General features: G+C 51.0%; 1 protein-coding gene across 12 annotated transcripts in view; it reads left to right on the forward strand.

Annotated features, from left to right (window-relative positions):
* The window catches only part of ARRB1 (arrestin beta 1), a 70,103-nt gene that overhangs the window by 18,445 nt on the left and 27,054 nt on the right, over positions 1–24,604 (forward strand). For 2 of the 12 annotated variants that reach the window (XR_012122571.1, XM_037026235.2), the window contains exon 1: positions 23,407–23,659. The exons of 2 other annotated variants lie outside the window; for them this stretch is intronic. Coding sequence is in view for 5 of the 10 variants with exons in the window: in XM_037026235.2 (XP_036882130.1) it covers positions 23,604–23,659 (56 nt within the window). In the remaining 5 variants the exon portion in view is untranslated. Of the gene's footprint in view, positions 1–14,339; positions 14,652–23,406; positions 23,660–24,604 lie in introns of those variants that run through there. 8 more of the 12 variants (XR_012122572.1, XM_037026236.2, XM_037026230.2 and 5 more) reach the window with 6 other exon arrangements.

A 24,604-nucleotide genomic window follows, 5' to 3' on the forward strand; every position in this document is an offset into this window, starting at 1 on the left:
CCTCCGGCTTAGTTTCCCTACCTGTCACAGGAGAGGTAAAGCTGGCTGCATTCCCGGGTTCTCAGTGTTTACTGACCTCCAGACCTCTGAGCCTGTTTGGGAGAGGCTGGAGGTGTCACATCTGTTGAGATTTGATTTATAAAGAATGGCCAGTCTGTTTTGGGCTGGCATTCTGGACAGCCAGGGTGGGGGTTAGTGGGGTATCAGGGGGTCAGGGCTTCTGCCTCCCTTTGGGCACAGCCAGCTCTTGTCGGCCTCCCCGACCCCTCCAGCAATCATTCTTGTTTAGAGTCTGATTACAGCTCTCCTGGTCTGAAACAATCTGATTCTAGCTGCTGCACCACCCAGCTCTGTCAACCCCTCCATATTGGCATCTGTGCCAGTACCATCCTCAGTCTGTCACTCCAGCACCCTCATACGCCCCACCCCCTCATTGTGACAACCAATGCACACACGATCAAATGGCCCCTTTACTCCCCTGCACCCCCAGTGAAGTCTCACCCAGCTCCGGTACTCCCTCCCACCCAGCATTGCCCTCTCCAACACCTGCACCCCCACCTCGCACTCCGAGCACCTGCCCTCCTCCCCAACCCAGAGGTCCATCTCTATCTGCCCACATCCCTCCCAGATGCTCGTCACAGAGGTGGTCCGAGGGCAGTGGGCAGAAAGGCTGTTGAAGGAGTTTGCTCTCTTTTCTTGTAAAAATAAAACTACATGTCAAGGAGCTTCAGTCGGGCCTCTCCGAACTCCTCCCCAGTGGTGTCAGGAGGGACCACAGTGGCCAAGTCACAGCTGAATGGGGAGGAAGGCAGAGCCAGAGTCAGGCCAGGCCGAGCTCTCTGCGTGGCCTTCTCCCTCCCAGCCCAGGCACCACACTCCCACATGCAGACCCGGGCCCTTGAGGGCTTGGCATACTGTGATCAGGGAGGGTGTCTTGGTAGAATATTCATTTATTTAGCCCTCCATTCATCCACGGGCCTTGACTGGGTGCCAGGCCCTGTGCTGAACCCTGGGGACACAGAGTGGGGCCAGCTCTGGTGCCTGCGGAGGGGTGAGGGAGGCTGCAGGGCACTTAAGAGGGACGCAGTGCAGGAGGCAGGTGCCATGCCTTCATTCAGTTGTTCAGCCCGAGCTCGCCAGGCACCTGCTCTGTACCAGACATCATGCTAGCATTGGGGCACCACTGGGAGCAGAGCAGGCAAGAATCCTTACCCACCACCAGGCCGATATTTCATTGCTGTGTCACCTAGAGATGGGAGTGACCGGAGTTCTGAGGAGACATTTAAAGGAACTAATACTTACTTTCAATAATTATTTTAAAAAAACACAAAAACCTTCACATTTAGACAAGAAGATAGCTATCACCCACAATCTCATCACTTAGGAAGAATAGTAAAAAAATCTGTTCACAGCATCAGCCCTCCTTGCGCTGTGACCTGCGCACGGGTTTGCATGAACGCCCTGTGGATTCAAGCACGATTGTCTCACACTGTACACGACTGCTTCTTTCTCCTTCGTCATCCTTGCCGTGTTTGTTCCTGACACACGAGTTCCTCCTGTGAATGCTCCACAGTTTACTGGGCCGTCCCTTATCTGGCATTCACATTATTTCTAGTTTTGCTATTGTAAGTAATGCTGAAACAATTAGCTTTGAAGCCATCTGATCACTTTCTGAAGGTAGAATCCAGGAAGTTGCAGAGGGCCCTGGCTCCCTTTCCCCTGCCTGCCTTTCTCGCTCCTAAGGGGCAGCATCTTGTCTATGGAGGGACGTTCCCTCAACATGAGCTGTTCTGTTTATCTTGGGCTGCATTTAGTAGCTTAAAACAGCATTCATCTTATCTCTCCCAGTTTTTGTGGGTCCTGAATGAGCTCAGCTGAGCATTTCTGGCTCAGGGTCTCTCATGGGATTGCAGATGGCACAGGGGCTGGACAGCTGGGTGCTTGCAACAGGACGTTGCTGATATTGTCCCTGGAGTCCGGCCACATATCTTTCTCTCTCTCTAATGTGGGCCACCTTCATTTCTCACCTGGATAAATAATATCAGCTAAACACACAGCACTTTCTATGAGCCAGGTGTTCCAAGTTCATTACATACATGAAGTTGCTCCTTTAATTCCCCCAGGAGGCAGCTGCTGTTGTGACTTCTCTTGCAGCTGCTAAATGGCAGAGCCGGATTTGAGCTTTGTGGTTAATCCTGCCCCCTACTTGTCTCCCAGTGTCTGCTCTAGCTTCTCTGCCCTCCCATTCTCCACCCAGTGGCCAAAGTGAGCATATTCAAGTATATTTAATTACATTGTCCGTTCCCTGCTGGTGGTGACTGTCCCGACTATGGCTGCCTGGTGGGGAGGCTCTACCGCCCTCACCTGCTGGCCTCGCCTCCCCATCTCTGTCAGTACCCTTAGGGAGTCTTGTTCCTTCCCTCAGAGCCTTCCCACTGCAGGTTGGTTTCATCTTGCCTCAATGCACCATCCCCACCCTTTGCCCCTTTCAGAGTTATTACTGCTTCTTTGGCCCCTAGCTCATATGTCTCTTCCTGGGGCAGCCTTTGTGACTCCTCAGGCTGATCAGTCCCCCATCCGGTGCTCCTGGAGCACTGCGCTTGACAGCGTCACCATGTTCTGTTTGTTTACCCATTTGAGGTCTTGCCCGGCTGTTGTGTTGCACACTTGCCAGGGGACGCCAGGGGCACAGTGGTCTGTGCTGTGGCACTCCCTGGAGTTGTGCAGTGCAGGGCCCTGCTGTCTGCCTTGCCAGAAGGGAAGCTATGTGTAGATAGGGTCCATTGCACAATTCACCCCAGTTGCCATACATCCCTGGGGGCCAACAGTATCTGACACACAAAAGGCACACAATAAGTATTTGTCGAATATTATTAATACTAATGTTAATGTGTATTAGTAGGTGCCATATACTACACTCAGAACAACCCTGTGGAGTAGGCCCCTCTTTTTAGGGGAGGAAACTGACTGAGGGAGGGGGAGTCACTTGGCTGATGTTCTCTAGCGAGTGGAAATTTCCGCCAAGGCCGATTGGTTTCCTATGATGCACAAGCAAGTGCAGGAGGGCCCCTAGATTTTAGTCTGATGAGGGAGAGCCTCTCAAATGATGGTGAGTACATGTACATGGGAAGGTGGTTTTCCTCCAGTAGACAGAGAGGAAGGAGAGAGAAAGGGCCCCTATACGGGAAGTAGGCTGCTCTGGGGCTGCTCTTCCCCTGCGGGCCTGCTGTCCTGACCACAGCCTCACCTCCCAGTACCATGATGGCGGTCTGAGGAGAGAGGGTGGCAGCCGTGGCAGGGATGGGGTGGGAGTCCCTCCCCTGTGCTGAAGCATCCCAGAGACCTCAGTTCTTACCTGCTGAGAAGCCTGTCCTTCACTTGGTGCCTCTCTGAAAGGAACGGGGACAGGGCAGCCACCTCATCTCACCCTTGTACATACAAGGGAATGGAGAGCCCTGGACATGTGAAGGGATTTGTCCAACTCCCAGAGCCAAGACCAGAACCCAGGTTCCTGGAAGCCTGTCAGCCCCCAGTGCTGTGTGTGTGTGTGTGTGTGTGTGTGTGTGTGTGTGTGTGTGTGTGTGTGTATGTGTTGGGGGCAAAATGATGCCCCCCTCTTCCTCTTTCCTGGCTCCCGACTCCTTATCCCGGCAGCATGTCCCACCAGAGGAAAAGGCCCCCGTTAAGGCCCTGCAGGTTGGCCCCAGGTGCCTGCCCGTCCTTGGTGGTCTGCGTGTCCAGAGCCGCGTTGGTGCCCATGCTCCCTCTGAATTCCTTGGGTTTCCCACCAGACTGGGCTTCTAAGGGCTAGGCCCCAACTCCCCCATCAGATCAGCCTTGCTGCGCAGCAGCTTCTGCATTTGTGCTCACTTCGGCCCTGCAGCCTAGTCCAGATGTGTCGGGACTGTGGGCTAAGTGGCTACCTGAGTGGGTCTTGAAGGAGTGGTAGGAGAAACCAGGTGGAGCTCATACCCCTTCCTCCCTGCGTCTCGTGGGGACAGTGCTGGGCAGGCCCTGGTGACTGACGGGGACTCCCCACCCTCCCAGCCTCCCATCCCTGGCAGGCTACCCAGCCCCTGAACCGTTCAGAGGCTTTGGTCCTGGGCACCTTCCCAACCACCCGCACTTCTGAGGCTCCAGCTGCTCCCCTGTCTTCTTCCTTGCAGGTCTCAGTCTGCTGGGGATTCTGTTTTGGTTGGAAAGATGAGGCGGAGGTGTTTGCGTGTCTGGCTCTTTCCTCCTTTCTCATTTCTCCTCCCTTCCTCCCTCTTGCCTCTCAAGATGTTTCCTCTGCTAGCCTGGCCCCACTCCAGCCGCTCCTCTCATTGGACAGGCAGCTCCTCCTCTCCCGCCTGGGCTGCAGAAGTGGGCTGCAGCTTCCCGAGGGCAGGCTTGGTGCCTTCCGCCCCAGGAGGGGTCTGCAGGGCACGTCCTTCAAGCGTGGAACACTGTGCCTCCCTTTCCTCCACTCTTCAACACGCCCCCCCCCCGGGAGAGAGGGCTGCTGGCCCACTCCAGGCTGCTTCCTGCTCTGACTGGGGTTTTGGGCTCATCCTTTTCCCTGCTGGGCCTTGATTTCCTGGGGAGCCCACGGCTAACGCAGCCCCTTGGCACAGAGACACCCAGCACACCTTGTGTTCATTTGGTGGCTTTGTGCTGCTTTGCTCAGGGTCTTTACTCCAGGCGTGGGGGCATCTGGGAGCTGCTCCCCACAACTTAGCAGTGGCTTGGAATGTAGAATTTGCCCTACTCTCCCCTCCTACCTTTTCAGATCCCCAGCTGAGGTCCCATACTTCTCTGGGGACCCTCCCTGGCCCCCTGTCTGTCTGCCTCTCCTGGCAGAGGTTTACAGAGTGAAGCAGACTGATACCCTGGCTTGAAGGAGCTCAGTGTGGGCCTTGTATCCTCAGTAACTTGAGCTGTGCCCGAAGCAGTGCAGATGCTCCCTACATATTTGTAGAATGGTACTTGCAGGAGTGACCAGGGAAGCAGACAGTAGCATGACAGAGGGGCATGAATGGACAAGGTGCTGAAGGAGTGCTTCCCAGAGGAGGTAGAGCTGACCTGGAGTTTTGAAGGCTGGGTAAGGGTCGGACAGATAGGCAGGGTGGGAAGAGCGTTCCAGGCAGAAGGAACAGTCTCTGCAAACTCTGAAGTGAATGATATGTGATCTGGCGGTTAGGGTATGTGTGAATAAGTGGCCAGAGGGGAGGCTGGAGAGGAGGGCCTGGGTGTGGAGGGAACCTTAAGTCTGGGGATGGGTGCTCTGGCTTCTGGAATGTGCCAGCACTTAGCCCCCTCAGCTGGGTCCCAGGTCTTGGACTGCAGGCCTGGGTGTGGAGGGCAGGCAGATGGTAGAAGGGAGGGCCCTGGGGGCTTCCCAGGGCTTGCCAGGGGTTAGGATTGGGTGAATTTAACCCAAGGCTATTGTCTCTTCTCCCTGGGGCTGAGCAGGCTGTGGGATGAAAACCTGTCAGGATCAGCTGGTTGAAGCAGGCTTTGTGACAGCAGTAGAGTCAGGTTCGGTTGTGGGCTCCATATTCCTGGCTGGGACCCTGGGCAAATTATTGACTTCCTTATGCTGCCATTTCCTCTATGATAAAGATAATAGAAGTTACCTCTTAAGATTATTACAAAAATTAAACAGGGTAACTTGTGTAAAGTTTTCTTTTCCCTGCGCCCATCTCCCTGTCCTCCCCTACATTCTTCTCCTTAGCAGAGCAGGTCCTTTCAATCAGGCCTGAGAACACTGGGCCTCCTCAGCCCTAATAGCCCACCCCCAGATCTCCCTTTCCCCAACATCCAGGATCCAGACCACCCCGATAAATCAGCATCCTGAGGGCGTGGTCTTACGTGACTCTGGCCACAGCACTGGCATCACATTTAGGAATGCAAATCCCCAGGCTCACTTCATCCCTACTGCTGGGAACTCTGAGGGTGGGGCCCAGCAAGCCTCCCAGGTGTTTTAACAAGCTTTGCAAGTGACTCTAACCCAAGCTCAAGTGTGAGAACCACTAGGTAGCAGACCAATGCCCAAGCGTCTCTGAGTTGGAAGAACCTGGCTTTGGGCCGGGAATCTGAATGCATAGGTGCTCAAGGGTCTGGCTCCAGGGGCATGTGATCTGTGTAGTCACATGGGTCTCCAAGCCCAGAGGGACCACTGGAGCATTGGTTTAATGCTCTTCTGTGTCAGTCTTGAAATCCAAACAAGGAGACTTGCGTTTTTGTTTTGCACTGGGTGCACGAGTTATGTAGCTGATGTTGGGTGCTGGTCCCATCTATGTACCTTCCAGGTGAGCTGGGTATCCTCCGAGAAATCACTTTCTCTGAGTCTCACTGTCCTCATCTGTGGGTGGGGGACTGGGAGGACATGGGGGATTGGGAAGACGTTGGGGGGGTAATCCCCACTTCCTAGAATAATCGTGAGGATTAACTGTGATACCTACGTTCAGCAGTTGGCACAGTGCCTGACCCAGGCAGGAGTAGAGTGGCTTGCAGAGGCTGTGTGCCAGTGCTGGGCACACCTCTGGGGATACCATGGCAGCAAATAGACACCGTCCTTGGCTTAATGGGGCTTTTGGTCTGGAGCAAGGAGACAGACGACAAGAACACACGCTATGAGAGGCACTCTGAGAGTGCCTAATGGGGGGGCTGACCTCGCTGGGGGTCGCCGGAGGCTTTCTGAGGAAGTGCTGGATGAGCAAAAATCTGAGATGATGCGGACGTGAACTTGGTGTGGGAGTGGACACCATTGTCCAGATGGAGCATTACAGTGTGTTATTTTCATAGTTATTAATAACAGATCTCTGGGGAGGCTGAGGTAGGTGAGGAAGGAGATGACCCACAGGGGCTGTTATTTAACAGGGGCATTAGCAAGCAGGGCAGGAGGCTGCTTCGGACCTCATGGCTGTCTGGGTTCCTTCCCTTCAAAAAGGCCCCAAGACCTCAGCCTTTAGGATAAGAAGGCCCTTGCCCAGAGGCTTTCTGGAGCAGTGTAGGAATGTGGCTTTGCCAGCTGCTTTGCAGACAAGTTATTTACCCTCTGGAAACCTCAGCTTCCTTTTCATTACGGTGGGTGCCGTAATCCCCTCTCAGAGGGCGGTGGTGAGGTTTAAGGGAGAGGATTGCCTAGGAGCCCCCAGGACAGCGCCACCTGCAGGAAGTGCTTGGTGTGGCGTTGATTCCTCCTCCTCACTGTGGACATGGGGAGCCCAGGTTTTGATCACGAGCTGATCACGAGCCCCTCTAGCCCAGACTTGCTCCCTTGGAAGAGCCCTCTCTTTAACTGTAAGGAAAATGAAGCTGTGAATCCCTTTCCTAGAGATGATCACTTGAGATTAAGGCCTAACCAGCTTTGGGGATCCAGAAGCAGTAGCTTTGGAGACAGTTGAGTGCCCACCTCTCCAAGTGTCCTTTCCCTCTAGGGCCAGCCTGGGGGTTAAGTTAAACCCACCAGCTATCTCACTGGGAAGGGTGAGCTCCCTGTTCCAGCGTCTTGAATCCAGGCCCCGCTCTCAGTGGTGAGAGCAGCTGCCACATCGAAGGCCTTGCTGCACCAGGTGCTTCCCATGCATTCATCCCAAGAGGCGCTATTCTTACTCCCATTTTAGAGGTGAGGATCACAGTGACTCACTTCTTGCCCAAGGCATCCAGCTAGTGGATGGAAGACCCCAAAGCCTCAACCAGTACCTCAGACTGACTCACTGACACACTGACTCATATAATGACACACTGTGGGGCTGGGTGCAAGTCCTGTCCTACTCTGGGCCTCAGTGCCACCATGAATGTCTTGAGGGGTGAGACCCAATGTTCTTCAAGGCCTTTTCAGCTCCAGTGCCTTGGCATCTATGTTTCTGGGAGGGCCCGACCCACCCAGGAAGTTCTGCCACCCCACCCTGTCCCACGTCCAGGCTGCTATTGCCTTTAATGTGTAGGAAATTCCTGGCTTAAGTGGACCCTTTCAGCCCCAACCTCTCAGGCCTCCTGCCTTCTAGGGCTGACCCCTGGCCCTGCTCTCTCACCCTTATCCACTAGGAGAACAAGAGCGGCCAGGACCCATGGTTTCTCTGGCATGAGGGCAGGTGGCCTGGGGTGGTGGGGCTGGAGCCCGGTGGGAGAGTCCAAAATGGGAAGTGACTCCAAAGAACTGGCCAAGGGTCGGTTTGGCTGGAGGGGAGTGTGGCAGGAGGGAGTGAGGAGGGGTGGGTGAGGCCAGATAATGAAGGGCTTGTGGGGAAGCAGTTAAGGGTTTGAGGCAGAGGAGGACCTTGATGAGGTCTGCGTCCAGAATGACTGTGAAAATGCCAGTGACAGTGAAGTGTCAGGCACGCAGGACCCAACAGCCCTCCATCATGGTTGGGGTCGGAAAATGGGCCTCATTTTCTTCACTGGTAACACCAGAGGAAGGATGAGGAGCCTTCCGCCAGGCATGTTAAGAGGATCAAAGGGGGATTTCATCTCATCTCGGTTAGTCCTGCAAACACTCGGCTCCCCCAAACGGACTGCATGGCCAGGCCCTTTCTCTCTCACCTGGCTCCCTGCTTCACAGTTTGGGGCAGGTTAGGACTCTTTCACTGGCTCCAGCTGCGCCCCCTCCCCTGTCAAATTTAACACCTTGCAGGCAGAGCTTCACCTTCCCTAGGTTCATTCTCTGTCCTCAGCTTGGCCCTGTGGTGGCAGATTGGGATGGTGCCACCTGCCTCCTCCTCCCACACTCCCCCAGCCTTGACGCCCTGGCCAAGGGGCTCCTGGCGTTAAGAGCCCATGGAAGTTCCCAGTAAGCCAGTGTGGAGTGGAGGGGAGCATGTGCAACCTGGGGAAGCTCATGCCTTCTTTGAGCCTCAGTTTCCTTAACTGCAAAGTGGGAATGGGACTGCCTCCTTCATCAGCCTCCTGAGGCTCCTGTGACAAATTCCCACAAATTTCAGGGCCTAATACAACACACATCTATTCTCTTACAGTTCCAGAGGTCAGAAGTTCTAAAATAGGTGGGCAGGGCTGCGTTCTTCACGGAGACTCCAGGGGAGAATCTGTTCCTTTGCCTCTTCTAGCTTCTAGAAGCTGCCTACATTCCTTTACTCCTGGCCCTATCCTCCCTCTTAGAACAAGCAGTATGGCATCTTCCAGTTTCTCTCTCAGTGCTCCTGTCCCTTTCACACTGTCTCTCAGGCCCTCCTGCCTCCCTCTCATAAGGACCTTTGTGGCTATACTGGGTCCACCCAGATAACCTCCCCATCTCCAGATCCTTAACTAAACCTCATCTGCAAAGTCCCTTTTACCATGTAAGGTAACATGTTCACAGTTCCAGGGATTAGGATTTTAGACGTTTTGTGGGACTGTTATTCAGCCTACCACACACACCTTGAGGGGTAGTTGTGAGGATTACATGAGCCACAAAATGTGAAAGGCTTAAACAGTGCCTGGGACATGGCACTCAGTCACTCCATACACTTTTGACCTCCTCTCTCTGGGCCTCTGTCTCCCCATCCATAAAGAGAGGCCATCCCAGCCGCAGCAGTTGGATCCCAGCTTATTTAAAATGTCCAGTAGGGACAGGAAGACTGGACCCTTAGTCCAGCCTGGGATTCACAGGAAGCAACAGATCTGAGCCCTACCCCCAGGAACCCCTCAGTTGCGCTTGCTTGGAAAAGCCCCCCTTCTCCTCTCCCCTCGCTGGGGCAGGCCCCTTTCAGTTCCTGGCCTGCTGCGCATTTCCCATCATTCCACGGGTGGCTGATGGGAAAGACTGAGCTCACTGCTCCCTGGGGAGGGCAAGGGGTGGAGTGGGGAGAGGGAGAGGCTGGGGGCAGCCACTAGGAGACGATGGGAGAGGAGATACATGGTGCGGCAGGTCCAGGTTACCTGTGCTCAGGAGGGGTGGGAGAGGGAGGGCAGGGCCTCCAAACTGGCCATAGGGGATAGTCTTGCTCGGCCTCCTCTCGCTGTGCCTTCTGAGAGGCCCTGGCATCCCAAGGAGCAAGTGTGTACACGTGCTGGGTCGGGAGGGAGGTGGCCCAGACTAGCAGGGGCTGGAGATGAGGGACGGCCCCCTGACAGGAATGCCCGCCCTCCAGGAGAAGAAGGCTGTCTGATCTCCCTCCCTTCCCCTCGCCCAGAAATCAGTCATTTGCCCTGGGCTCATCATCTGCATTCACAGTTCCTCACTGCTCTTATTTGCATGTGTATGTGTTGGGGGGCAGAGGCAAGCATCAGATGAGCTGGTGCTTTTGAAATGTGCACACTGCTATGTAAAGTGTTAATTCCATACACATGCATGTCACCTTAATGTTCTCTCTTCTGTACCTTGACCACCTGGCAAACTCTTAACTCCTTCTTTAGGCCTGGCTCAGATGTCGTCCGCTCTGTAACTTCCTCTGCACTCCCCTGTCCATCCTGGAAGGAACCAAGCCACTGCCTCCCAGAGTTGCTGTCACCTTCTTTATAACTCTCTTGCGCGGTGCCTTTTGCAGACTAGGTGTTGGTTTGTGCGTCTGTGTCCCCCCACTGTATGTGGCAGTGCCTTCACCAGACACCTCTGCTTCTCACAGTCGCTGTAGTTGTGGTAGAACAGAGGCAGGATGGCCAAGGCACTGGGGCAGCTGGCTTCCTGGGCTGTGGCTGGGCAAGGTCCCCACATGGCAGCCCAGCCCTTAGAACTGAGCAGGCCCCCATGACCGACTCAGATTCACAAGAGGCCCAGCTCAAGGCAAGACATCTGGGTACAAGGGCTGCTCACTTTCTGTGATGTTCTGTGATGTTTCTCTGGTGTTCATGTCCACTGCCCAGGACCTCCTGCTGAGTGCCAGGACACCAAGGGGCCATGTTGGTCAAAAGGTTTCCTGATTAGGGTAAAATCTGAGCCAGTGGGGAGGGTTTCAGGAGAGGCTGTCCAGGCCTTAAGGAGCTGTACCATAAGCGGATCCACCACGTTCCCAGCACCCCCAGGAGGCCCATGCCCCAGTGCCCAGAGCCCACTGGATACTCAGAGTGCCAAATCCAGGTTGGGAGATGTAGATGATGGTCACAGGCTCCTCCCCCTCCTGGCTGTGTGTTCTTATGTGATTATTTAAGTCTCTGTCCCTCACTAGACTTTAAGCCCCACAAACGCAGGGCCCCAGATAGCCTTGTTGACCGTGGCACTTCTGGTACCTCTCAGTGTACTAATTCTACCACATATCAAACTTGGATTATGTGCCAGATATATGCAGACATCAGCTAGTTCATTCCCCTCAACACCCTGAAGGTAGGTGGTACCATCCCATTATCCAGGTGAGGGCAGGTGAGGTGACAGGCCATTAAGCACCAGGGTAGATCTGAACCCTGTGCCCCATTGAGCTTCCACATATCTGTCACCATTTGTGTGGCCTCCTTGGGGCTTGGGGAGAAAATGGCCTGAGCATCTCAGTTGGGGCAGGTGGAGCCCGTTCTTGAGTCGTTGCTCCAGGCAGGTTGGTGGCTAAGGAAGGGGCCAGCAGAGGGCTCCTCTCAGACCCCCTGGGCAAAGAAGGAACTGGTGTGAGGAGCAGGTGAAGGGTTTAGGGTGGGTAAGGGTGTGGTTGGGGAGAGGTGCAGAGATGCCCTGCGCACAGCCTCCCTGAGGACATCTGCTCCAGGCTGGCTCATGTGCCCACCTCATCTGAAGTCTGGGTGTTCCTGGAAGTGACGGAAATCCTTTTCTTAAAAACGCTCGATCGGTCAGCCTTGTCCTGTAACAGGCCTTTATCTCTGTCCAGCACTCTGACCTCCCAGGATCTCCTCAGACGCATTATCTCCCTCAGCTGCCCAGGCCCCTGTGAAGTGATATGACCCCCACTGAAAGCCAGTAAGCCAGCTGAGGCCAAGATGGATAGCGACCTGCCCAAGGCCACCCAAAGAGTCTGTCTACTGTGGTGACGGTCCTTCGTATTTTCGCCACTTGTGGAGCTCTGACTGTGCACAGGCCTCATTTAACACCCTAGACAGCCAAAGCACAGGCAGATGAGACAACAGGGCATCCTGACCTCCAGCCCTTACCTCCTTTATGATGCATCCTCTCTGTGCCTAACACAGCCCCTACCCTGCAGCAGCAGCTTGCATCCCTGGAGGGCATATGCCCCATGAATCATGTGCACCAAGATGGTGTATGAAATAAGCGCCCCCAGGCTGGAGGTGCAGTGAGACCCCCCTCAAGGGAGTAATGTCTTTTTTTCCTTGAGTTGTCCTCAATATTAAACACATAAATATGTAAAGTACCTAGCACAAACAAAAAGTTCAATGATAAATCTTAAAATAATTGTTATTGTGAGGGGCTTTTGTTTTCTAAATTTTAATAAAATTCACAGTTAAAAGTTTCAAGAGAAGGATAACTATGATTTTGAGATGACTGATAAACATGTTTTACATTGGTAATACTATTCTTTTAGAGAACCTCTTGCCTCTTACATCCTAACTGTATCCCAGTGTGTCCAATAATGAATGTATTTGCTTTGGAACACACATAGGATAAATCATGTCTTTCAAAAATATCTAATTGTTTTCAAATTCAGAGGCATTTTTATTGTACTTTTACTGCTTAATTTATCAAGCAGATGGTTTGAGTTGCTTACATTTCTTATTTTCTGCTCTGTGACTTTGGACAAGTACCTTAACCTCTCTGGTCTGTTTCCTTGTATGTAGAGAGGGGAGAGTGAGCATGTCTACCTTACAGGGTTCTTGGGAGGATTAAATACATTAATCGTGTTTAGGATAGCACCTGGCTTGTATCAAACACTTAATACACATCATTTATAGTAATGATTGTAATTCTTATTTCTTAGTAAAGAGATACACCCAGATTAAGTTACCAAATCCAGTCAGGTTGCTTTTCAGCAAACACGCATTCAGCTAACATTTACTGAATGCTGGTCCTGGGCTTGTCTGGGCCTTGATCTTGGGGCTCTGCTGAGCACAGGTGGCCTGTTTCCCCTTCTTGCCCCTAGCCCTTGGGGCCTGGGTGAGGCTGAGCTCATAAAATGTGTCAGCAAAGCACTTTGTGGATCGATGCTAACTAATAGCAGCTCCCTGGAGCTGGTGCATGTAGGGAAGACGTTTGTGGAGGTGGCTTGGACCAGGCTCAGGGATGGCACCCAGAGAGGGCCACTGATGTCCTCAAGGCAGGATCCTGGAAGGGCCCTGCTGTCCCTCCTCCCTGATGCCTCCTGCCACTTCAGCCAGGGGTGCGTGTGGACAGAATTGGTAGATGGGGAGTGGGGATTAGTGGCCACAGGGAGAAAAGGTCTGCCCAGTTAGTGACAGGGCCAGGAGCAGAGACCCTCCCAGCCTGCACATCTGGGCACATCTAGGCCATAGCTTGGTACTGGACCTGTCCTGGTCATCCTCTTGTCAGGGATCTCCCAAATGCCACCTCACCATCCCTGGAGAAGATGATGGCCCTGGTCATGACTGACAGCCACTGGCACCTGCCCAGATGCATGGCAAGGCAGCTTCAGCTCAGTTGCAGGTGTGAGTGGGAAGTTGGCATGGGACTGTGTGCAAAGGAGGATGTGGGCAAGACTCCCCCCAGTTCTGCCTCAGAGGGAAGCCCTTCCCTGTGCCTTAGACTGAGCTGAAGTCTGTCAGGGAATTGTTGTGGGGGCTGCAGATGGAGACTGTACCCTCTGGTAGCTCCTAGTCTGCTGGGGAAGGCATATGGACCTGTCCTCTAAGGAGACAGACTCCTGTCTGATAGGGGGAACGTGGCTCCTGTTACCCCCTAGAACTTCCTGTCTAATAGAGGAGACATGCCCTCTTGTTCTCTGGCAGTTACTTGTCTAAGGAAGGGGGCATGATGTCTGTCCTGCGGGAGCCTCCTATCTGATGGAGGAGCCTCGGCCGCTCCCTCAGGGAAATCTTTATCTGATAAAGGAGACCAGATATCTGCTTGCAGGAAGGCCCCCTATCTGGCTGGGGAGACTTATCTTGTCCTCTCACTCAAGAAGCCCATTTGATAGCCTCTGCCTTTGCTCCCCTCCTCCCTGCCTCCTGCCCCCAGCCTGATTCATGGGGAGCCCAGGTCTGCAGGCACAAACACAGAAAGGAGGGCAGAGTAATGGGCTTGCCTGCTGTGGGGCAGGGAGGAAAAGAAGCGGGACTATAGAGGGGCCACTGTAGCAAGTAAGGGTGACACAGAAGGCTTCCCAGTGGGGGCGCCTTTGTGGGACAGTCTGATGGACAGGAGGTACCTGGCTGTGACAAATATCCACTGGGGATAAAGGGTGGAGTCTCCCCCAGGCTGGGAAAGGAAACTTAAGGGGTCACTCCAGGGAACCCCTGTCTCCATGCAGGCCAAACTGCAGGGGTGGAAAGGGCTCTGGAGGCCCTCACCGTCCTCCGGTCCGTGCAAAGGCCGAGTGCAGCCAGCCCAGAGACATCCGCCCTCTGCGGCCTGAGGAGCCCAAGGAGGAGAGGAAACAGGACGCTATCAGGAACGCCTTTTCCTTTTCTTTGTAATTAACCCCCTACTTGGGACCAGGGAGCCGATCCTGCGAGGCCTGCCCCAGCCTGGTGCTGCCGCAGCCCCCGGCTCTGGGCCTTGCACGGCCTCCTTCCACCCCACATGGTCCCCCGTCTCTGCTGCTGCTCCTGGGCTGTTTCTTACCTTCGCCAAGACTAAGGGCTCTCATCTGTAAAATGGGGTAAGACTTTCTATCTGCTAATAAGGAAGTGTGTTTTTTTCTCTTTTTAATGCATTTACATAATTTCCCCTTTATCCAAGAGATGTGCATTGAGCGCCTTCTGTGTGCTGACCTCTGGAGTGGGCAGGGGCAGGGAGCATAGGCGAGGAGCAGGTGCGGGCCAACAGGAAGTCTGTTCGGGACTCCTCTGAAGAGTCGGGGGACATCTGAGTAGAGATGTCCCAAGCCTGGTGGGTGTGGGGTCAAAGAGGGTCTCATTGGAGATGGAGCATCTGGTGGCAGCTGAAGTGGCCGGGTGGGTGGAATAACCCTGGAACTGCTTGTCAGGGGCTCTGGGAAGGAGTGGAGGCCAGACCCTGGAGGCCACTGTGAGCCAGGCTCAGGTCCAGAGCCTATGGGGAGCGGGGCACAGAGCAGGGATGGGGGACCACTAGGCCAGGACTCCGGGGGCCAAGAGGAATGGGCACTGAGGTGGGGTCATTGGGTGGTGCTGCTGGAGGTGTGGAGACCTTCACCCTAGCTGGCTGGTTGTGGGCGCTGTGGGGAAGGGTGAGAGGATGAGCAAACAGTAAAGGTGCTCAGACACCAAATAATGTGGCCAGCCAGACTAACATTCTCTTATTGTTCTTGTTACTTAAGTTAGTACTTGCTGGCTGGAGGACTGCTGTGGGAGTGTGTGTGAGTTTATGTAGTGCATGTGTGTGATGCAGGTGTGTATGTGGGGTGTGCTTAATATCTGTGTGGCATGTGTGTGTGTGTGGTACACATGTGGTGTGAGGTGTGAAGCATATATGGTATGTGTATGATATAGGTGTATGGGCAAGTGTGTATAATGTGTTGTGGCATGTGTGATATGTGGTGACATATGTGTACATGTGTGGTAGGTGTGGTGTCTGTAGGCATATGTATAGGGTGTGTGGTGTATGTGGTGTCTGTGGGCATGTGGGAGGTATATGTGTCTATGCATGTACATATGGTGGGTATGGTGTGCATGGTGTGTGTGTGTGTGTATGAGGCATGTAGAATTTGTGCCTCTGGCCACATTCAGGTCCTAGGTCCACACCACACACAGCAGGCTGGTGCTCAGCAATATCCACCAAGCTTGTGAATTTCTATGGATCTACTTAGCATGGCCTGGGAGCAACTTGCCATCCAGAAGAAAGGGTGGCGGGAGATACAGTACATGCTGGTTTCTATGGTGTAAATCCTCCCACTGTGAATTCACTCTGTTAACATGATGTCCTTGAACATGGAGTTGGGAAGAAGTACACAGTGGGACAGCATCATATAGAATTCATACTGTACAGGTCTAGCAGACAGACACTGGAGAGCAGTATAGTGAAATTTAATAAAATAAAACTCAGTGGTAAGTTTTGAGTATGTATGCTCTGGGAAGGGGTGGAGGCCAGACTCTGGAGGCCACTGTGAGCCAGGCTCAGGTCCAGAGCCTATGGAGAGCGGGGCACAGAGCAGGGATGGGGGACCACTAGGCCAGGGATCCAGGGGGCCAAGAGGAATGGGCACTGAGGTGGGGTCCCTGGGTGGTGCTCCTGGGGGGTGTACAGACCTTCATCTTAGCTAGCTGGGTAAGATTATCTTTAATATAATTTATTTAATTGGAAATTGAGGTTTTTCATTTAATGTTAAATATTAACTATTAAGAAGGGAAGGAGAAAGAGGGAAGAGCAAGCAAAGCCCCACAGGAGGGCAAGGGCACTGACTGAAGCAGTCAGGGCAGGCTTCTTGGAGGAGGTGACATTGGAAGGAGGGATGGGGAGGATTGCAGTTGGGAGAACTGACAGGCTAATACAGAAAGAGAATAGCAGGGCATGTCCCTGGAGATTTCTGGAATGTGAGGTCTAAACTGGAAAGAGAGCATCATAAACTGTTTTTTCCATCTGAGACTAAGAGGGAGACAGGCAACTAAAAATACTTCCCTGTCTGCAGTGGGGGTAACATAACCATCTCTTCCCACCCCCAAGGCTTTCTCACCTGAGGGACATTTGGTCAAGAACTCTCCTCCTGGCACTGGGGCAGGGGCAGAGTGTGGGCCAGCGGAATGATGATTATGCCAGTAATAATTACAGTACCAATGATGTCAGCTTCTCTTACCAGTTCTCTCTAGGCACCAAGTCTTTATATAGACCTCCGACCTATGGGGTAGATATCACCCCATTTTCCAGATGAGGGAAAGTATGCCTTAGAGAGGATGCTAAACTCCCCTGAGGTCACACAGGACTCAGGCAGGGCTTGCTGGCGTCAGTGTCTGTGCTGTTTTCTCTGCCAGCAGCCTTCCCTTCCTGCCTCCTGACCCTCAAGAAGGCTGGGGAGTGTTCAGGTGCAGTCTGTGGTGCCTGCCTGCTTGGTGAAAATTTTATTAGCCTTTGCCTTTCAAATCTCCAGTTTTTTGTATTTCCAGAAAATGGACCATACTCCTTTAAGAAACTCTCCCCTCTGTCCACAGCCACCTGGTGACCCCCCTCTTTCCTCACCTTGCACCCCCGGAAATATCCACAAATATGGATCATGGCCAGAAAAGTGAACTTGTGAATGTGGGCAGGAGGCTGGAGGAATTGCTCTCCTGCTTAGAAGCCTTTGAGGAGTCCAGAGGCCAGGAGCTTGACCTGGCAGACACCCCACCCACCATCCCTTGCCCCTCAGGCCTGCCAGACACCACCCTGTGCTCACAGGAGCCATGTGGGAATTGGAGCCGGGATGCAACAGGAGCACAAGCCTGGGGATCTCCTCCTGCTCTGTGACTCTGGGCACATTAGTGAGTCTCTCTGAGCCTGAATTTCCTGGCCCCCGTGCAAGACTCTTTCCTCCGCTGGGCTTTGATTTCTTCATCTGGGAAATGAAACAGGCTGCACTGTGATCTCTCAGGTTTCCCAAATCTGTGAAATGGCTGTGACGTTTCCTGTCTTCTTGCCTCCTTCCCTCTCCTGGCCTGAGAATCATGTGCATGGATGGTGGGTAAATGAGCAGGCAATGTTCAGACACAGGGCTGTTCAATTCTGGCAGAGCAGACAAGCCTGTACACAAATAACTACTCCCAGGGTGAGTGTGATAAGGGCCCTAGAAACCTCTTTGCTGCCACAGCCACCTGCTCCTCACACCTCCTGCTCATGGATGGCTGTTCTCACACCATGAAAGTGGGTCAGAATGTAGGGCGGCTGTACCTGGGAATGAATACCCTCTGGCATGCTCTCCACCCTGCCCAGCTGAGCCATGACTGCTATCAAGGGCAAGGGTGAGGAACGTTACAGGGTTAGGGGCATCTCTGTGTCCAAAACACAGTCCTGGCCAGCCATTCTCCCTCCCCCAAGTGCCTATGACTCCCCATTGCCTTCTGGATATGGTTCAAGTTCCTTAGCTTGGTGTTCAGATCCCTTTGCAGCTAGCCCAGGGCTGGCGCATGGAGGTGCTCCGTGACTATATGGGCGGTGAGTGGACCCTACTCTGGCCCATCCTCCTCCCTGTGCTCCTCCCAGTCAGCCACCCTAGGCTGCCCGCTCTCTCCCAAGTGCCCAGTGCACTCAGTCGCCCTCTCCAGGCCCCCACCTGCAGTGCCTCACTTCCTCTTCACCTCCGAGTGGTCAGGATCTCCCTCATTGCTGCCTCCTACCTTGAAGCCTTTGCTGACACCCCAGACGGAACCACACAATCCCACCCATAAGGTAGTATTGTGAGTGGCTAAAAGTGGGCCCCTTGGAGCCAGACTAATGGAGCCTGGGCTCCAATTTCCAGGTCTGCCCCTTACTGGCTATGTGAACTTGGGCAAATTACTTAGAGTCTCCATGCCTCAGTTTCCTCATCTGTGAAGTGGGGGAGATTGTAGCACCTCCTTATAAGGTTGTTGGAGGAACAAATGAGTGAATATTTATGACACAATTAGACCAGTAACTGGCACCTGGTTTCTTTCCTGGATGAGTTTTCTGATGTTGCCTAAAGATTGAGTACTATTTGAAGCTCTTCCCACATTCACTGTCTTCATGGCATTTTTCTCCAATGTCATTTTCCGATTCTCACAAAGGGGTGAACTGTTACCAGTATACTCTCAGTTCACTGGTGGTGAATCTGCATTCACACATAGTCTCCCCAGAATGAGTTTTCTGATGTTGACTAAGATGTGTTTTGTCTAAGTGATTTCCCACAGGTGGCCTATTTGTAGGCTTTCTCTCCTGTATGAGTTTTCCAATACTGGCTTTGTGACTTTGGATACATTTTTTAGAATATCTGAGTCTCAGGTTTGTCCTTTGGAAAAAAATGGGAATATGTAGACAGAGTAATATAGTACCTTCACATGTATAAAGTGTTTAGCACAGCACCTGGCTCGTAGGGAGAGCTTAATGAACAGTGGCCATCGTGCTGAGCGGGTTTTGCTAACATGGCTCTACTCTGGTCTTCTGGCAGCAGGGACCATGAATGGTTTACCTTAGTGACCGCAGAGCCTGGCAGGGGTCTGCTCTGTGAATGTGCCTGAGTGAGTGATAAGCGGGAGAGCCACTGGTCAAAGCTGAGCACAGGCCCTTTTGCATCTACCACTTGTATTCCTGACTCAGCCTGATGGTGACTGGGACCCTGCCCCTATGAAGCACTTTCTAAGCCCAAAGCCCAGTGATCCTGACAGCCAAAGAGAAGTATAGATAGAGGAAGTCCCTGGAGTCCCCTGACCCAGAGAAAAGGATCGTCACCAACTCCCACCTTTGTAAACTTCATCCACCCTTCCTCTTGACTAATTTTCTTAGAGCGTTCACTCAACAACATTCATCCTGTATTTATTTATTGAGCACCTTCTGTGCCCCAGGCACCATGCTATGCCCCTGGGATCCAGCCTCAAGAACATAAATAAGGTCTCTACTTTCATTTAAGTTATGTAAGTAAATCAGAGGGTGAGTAAACAGACCATTACAAAGTGTGGGAAATGTTGTGACTGGGGCCACACTGCGTTTGGAAGTTGGAGGCATCTAACCCAGACTTGGGGGAGTCAGAGAAGGCTCTCTGGAGTAAGGGATAGCTGAGCAGAAGACACAGCACAGCAGTTCTAATAGCTGACACAGCAGGTCCGGGGAGGGATCTGAGGAATCACAGACATGTGGACTCTGGTTTATAAAATCGCAGAACCACAGATTGTAACATCAAGGGACTCAGGATCCATGTTTCTCTACTTTACTTACAATATACTTGCCACACTCCCCTTTTACCAAGACTGTGAGACAGCTTATTAAGGAAGCCCTGGCATCTTTATAAAGTAATTTATGCTTATTCTACAATGTAGAAAGATAAGAAGAAAAAAGAAGTAGGTGGGTGGGTGGGTGGAGGGAGGCTCTTCAACCCCTGTTAATATTTAGGCACATTACCTTTCCTTTCGTTCACTTTTGGGGGTTTGTTTTTAGTTTATTTTTCTAAATTGAGATATAATTTACATACCATAACATCCACAGTTTCAGTGTAAAATTTAGTGGTTTTTAGTATATTCACAAGGTTGTGTAACTATCATTTGTATTACCCCGAAAGAAACTCCTACTCGTTAGCAGTCACTTCTCATTTTCCCTTCCCACCAACCCCTGACAACCACTCATCTTCTGTCTCTATGTAGTTGCCTACTCTGGACATTTCATATAAATGGAAACAAACAATATGTGGTCCTTAGTGTCTGGCTTCTTTCTCTTAACATAATGTTTTCAAGTTTCATCTATGTTGTAGCATGAATTAGTACTTCATCGCTTTTTATTGCTGAATAACATGCCATTGTACGTAATTGCATATGCTATGTAAAAAAAATACATTCATCAGTTGGTGCACAGTTGGGTTGTTTTCAACCTTTGTAACTGTTATGAATAATGCTACTATGAACATTTATGTACAAATTTTTGTGTAGACATCTGTTTGCAGTTCTCTGGGTATATACCAAGGAATAGAATTTCTGGGTCCTGTGTTAACTCTTTGTTCAACTTTCAGAGGAACTGTCAAACTGTTTTCCTAAGTAATTGCACTACTTTTCATTACCAACAGCAGTATATGTCCACATCCTTGATGACACTTGTTATTGTCCTTTTTTGATTATAGCTATCCTAGCGGATGTGAAATATCTCATTGTGGCTTTGATTTGCATTTCCTTAATGACAAATGACATTGAACATCTTTTCATGTGCTTATTGGTCACTTGTATATCTTCTTTGGAGAAATGTCTATTCAAATCCATGGCCATTTTTAAGTGGATTATTTGCCTGTTTATTGTTGAATCATAATAGGGTCTCCTATATGTTAGATACTAGACCCTTATCAGACTCATGATTTGAAAATATTTCCCTAATTCTGTGGGTTTCATTTTTTAATTTCTTGATAGTGACTTTTGAAGTTCAAATTTTTTTAATTTTGATGAAGTAACATTATCTTCTTTTGTTTTTAGTTACCTGTGCTTTTTTGGTGTCATATCTAAGGAACTATTGCCTAATCCAAGGTCATGTTGACTGACACTTATATTTTCTTCTAAGAGTTTTATAGTTGTAGCTCTTACATTTAGATCTGTGATCCATTTTGAGTTCATTTTTGTGCATGGTGTGAGGTAGGCATGCCAACTTCATTCTTTTGCATGTGAATATATCCTGTTCCAGCATTACTTGTTGAAAAGATTGTTTTATTCCCATTGACATGTCTTAGCTCCCTTGTCAAAAATCAACTGAACATAAATATGTGGGGTTTGTTTCTTGACTCTCAATTTTGTTCCATTGATCTGTATGTTTATCTTATGCCAGTATCATACAGTCTTGATTACTGTAGCTTTGTAGTAAGTTTTGAATTTGGAAGTGTGAGTCCTCCAACTTTGTTCCATTTTTTTTTTTCAAGACTATTTTGGCTATTCTTGGTCCTTTCCCTTTCCATGTGAATTTTAGGATGAGCTGTCAATTTCTGCAAAAAAAAATCTGGGATTATGATAGGCACTGCATTGAATCTGTAGATTAATTTGAGGAGTGTTGCCATCCTAACAACATTAAGTCTTCTCATTCTTTTGGTATGCACTGAGTATAAAGTTGAGCTCATGCCAGATATATTGTTTTGAAACCTGACTTTTTCCGCTTAATATTCTGTCATCGTCATTTCCCTGTGTTATGAAAGATGCAAGAATACTTTCAATGCTATGCCATTGTTTGGCTGTACCACACAGAATTATAAACTCTTGGTTGTTGGCTAACCTATCATGGAAGGTATTTTGTTCTGGGCCCCTCGTGGTGCAGGTGTCTTCCTACAGGCAAAAAAGGACAATGGGAGGACTGGTGGCTCACAGAAGAGCAGCAGAATATTAGTGTCATAGTTGATCAACAGGGACTCCATCCTGCAGGTGGAGAACTGGGGTTCACTGGAGATACCAACATTCTGATTAATGGAGAGCTGACCTGCTTGCCTGCCTGGCAGCACCACCCTGATGGAATGGAATCAGGAAACAGAATCCAACAGGCTGCACAGACACTGACAGAACATGTTTGTTTTAGGCATGTTTCTCTAGAATGATGGATTTTAAACATTAAAAAATGTGCAGCATGAAATTCATTTAACATTGTAACTCAGTTCACCTAAAATGAAAGTGTATGAAATGAAAAGGAAAATAATACTTCCTTTTTATAGCAGCCAAGAGAAATTGGTCTGCTGCAGTGGCAAACAGTCCCCAAATCTTAGTGGTGCAAAAGTTTTCTTTCTCATGCTACATATCTAGCATGTGGTAGGAGAGCCCTGGGATTTATGTTGGTGGAGGCTTCCCCATCCAGATCACTTCTGGTTTCAGTGGTAGAGGAAGGAGGGTGTGGTAGGCACAAGGCCCCCCTCACCTGCCAAAGATGTCTACATCCTAATCATTGGAACCTTTGAATATGTTATATCACATGGGAAAGGGGAATTATAGTTGCAGATGTAACTAAGGTTGCTAATCAGTTGCCGTTAAAATAGAGGGATGAATGTGTCCTAAGGGCAGAAGGGAGGCAGAAGAGGTCAGAGCGATACAAAGTGGTAAGAACTCAACCTGCTGCTGGCTTTGAAGCGGGAGGAAGAGGCCCCGAGATGAGGACTGTGGGTGGCCTCTAGTGGCCAGAAAGGGCAAGGAAACAGATTCACCCCTAGAGTCTCCAGAAAGGAACTAGCCCTGCCAACCTCTTGATTTTAACCAAGTGGGGGTACATTTTGAATTTCTGAATTACAGAATTATAAGATAAGTGTACATTGTTTTAAGCTACTAAGTTTGTGGTCATTTGTTATAGGCTCCCTAGAAAACTAATACAAAGGGTATGGGGACCGTGTACCTGCCCTTAAGTGCTTCTGTTTGGAAGTGACATGTGGCACTGCTACTCCTATTTGATTGGCCAGAGCAAGCCAAGCCACATGGACATGCCTAACTACATAAGACTGGAGAAACTTGCCTAGCCTTAGTGGGGAATTAAATATTGGTAAATATAGTAGTATCTTCTATACTCTCGCCCTCTGCACCTCCTGGTGCATGGAATCTTCTATTAAAAAAACAACAGCAACAAAGTGCTGGTGGCAATAAGTTGTTTCATTATCAGCTAGTGGGTTGTGACCCATGATTTGAAAAACACTGCTCTATAGACCCTTTTCTGCCCACACCTCAGGGAAGACAAGACACACCCTCGGCATGGCGGATTGGCCCGAGCATGGGACATCTGACCAAAGCTGATCAATCAAATTCCTCTCCTGGGAATTTGGAATTGGGCCATTCAGCTGGTATGGGAGCAGTGAGAAGCTGAGCCAGAGGCAGAGTAGAAACAGGGTCAGAGTGAGAGCCACATGCAAGGCAAAATGATGGAGGAGCAGAAAAGCCCTGAGTAAGCAGAGGGAGTTGGTCACAGAGGCAATGGAGCAGCCGCCTGGAGAGCAGTGCCGCTGGGAGAGTGCGCGGCCCCGGGGAGAGGTGGAAAGAGAGAGCAAGCGCCTGAGAGGCTGATGGCTTCCCTGTTCCAGGCTCCAGCCCCCATGCCTCCTGCCTGCACGGCCTTCCCGTAAGATTTTTGTTTCCTTATCATACCTCCCTCCTTTTCTCCAGCTACCGTGGTGGGTTTCTGTGCCTTGTCTCCAGGGAGCCTTAATCGACCAGACCGCTGCTGGCATTTCTCTTATGGGGCCCAGCATTGACTCTGAGAGTCAGACATGTGGGACATCGATGGGACTTGGGGGTGAACCAAACCCAGTCGTCCCATAATCTGGAAATTTGGCTTTGGCCACATTCTTGCACGTTTGTGCTTGCTCTGTGGGCAGGCGAAAGCACACGTGGGGTCCCAGTGACCCACAGGGGCCTTTTTCTCTGATGGCGCTGGGGTCGGGAAGCCAGTGGAGTTGTCTCAGGGAGGGCTAGGCTGTGCAACCTATTGGTGAGGACACAGGCTCTGGACGCAGGCAGCCACCGTTTGCTTCTCTGAGCCTCAGTTTCCTCATCTCTGAAATGGGATTGTTTAGGGATCAGCAGCGTTCTGGAAGAATATATAGAGACATGACTAGGGCATACCGTGCTCTCAGGGCATGGTGCTGCTGTTGTTTGAGGAAGCCAGCAACACCCCTGCTTCCTGAGGAGGGGGTCCCCAGGGACTGACTGAGTCAGCGACAGGACATGACCCACCACTGGCCATGCGTCCTGCCCCTCGTCACCCTCACTCTCCTTCTTGCCCTTTACATGTCATTTTATTTCTTCCTCCCCTTCTCCTGTCCTCATTTTCCCTCTTTTCTGTTATTCCCGAAGTTGATAACAACGCCTGCTTTGGGTAGGCAGCACGGTTGGATATAAAGTATCAGGCCTCTGGAGGCCGAGAGGCAGAGCAGAGTCTGAGTCTGACTTAGCCCCTTGCTTGCTGTGTATTTCTGGGCAAATTACTACATCAGTCTGAACTTGGAGTTCACTTTCTATAAAACGGGAGTTATAATGTCCATTTCACAGTGTTGTTATGATAAAT

The sequence above is a fragment of the Manis javanica genome, chromosome 11, assembly GCF_040802235.1.
Source record: "Manis javanica isolate MJ-LG chromosome 11, MJ_LKY, whole genome shotgun sequence".
NCBI lineage: Eukaryota > Metazoa > Chordata > Mammalia > Pholidota > Manidae > Manis > Manis javanica.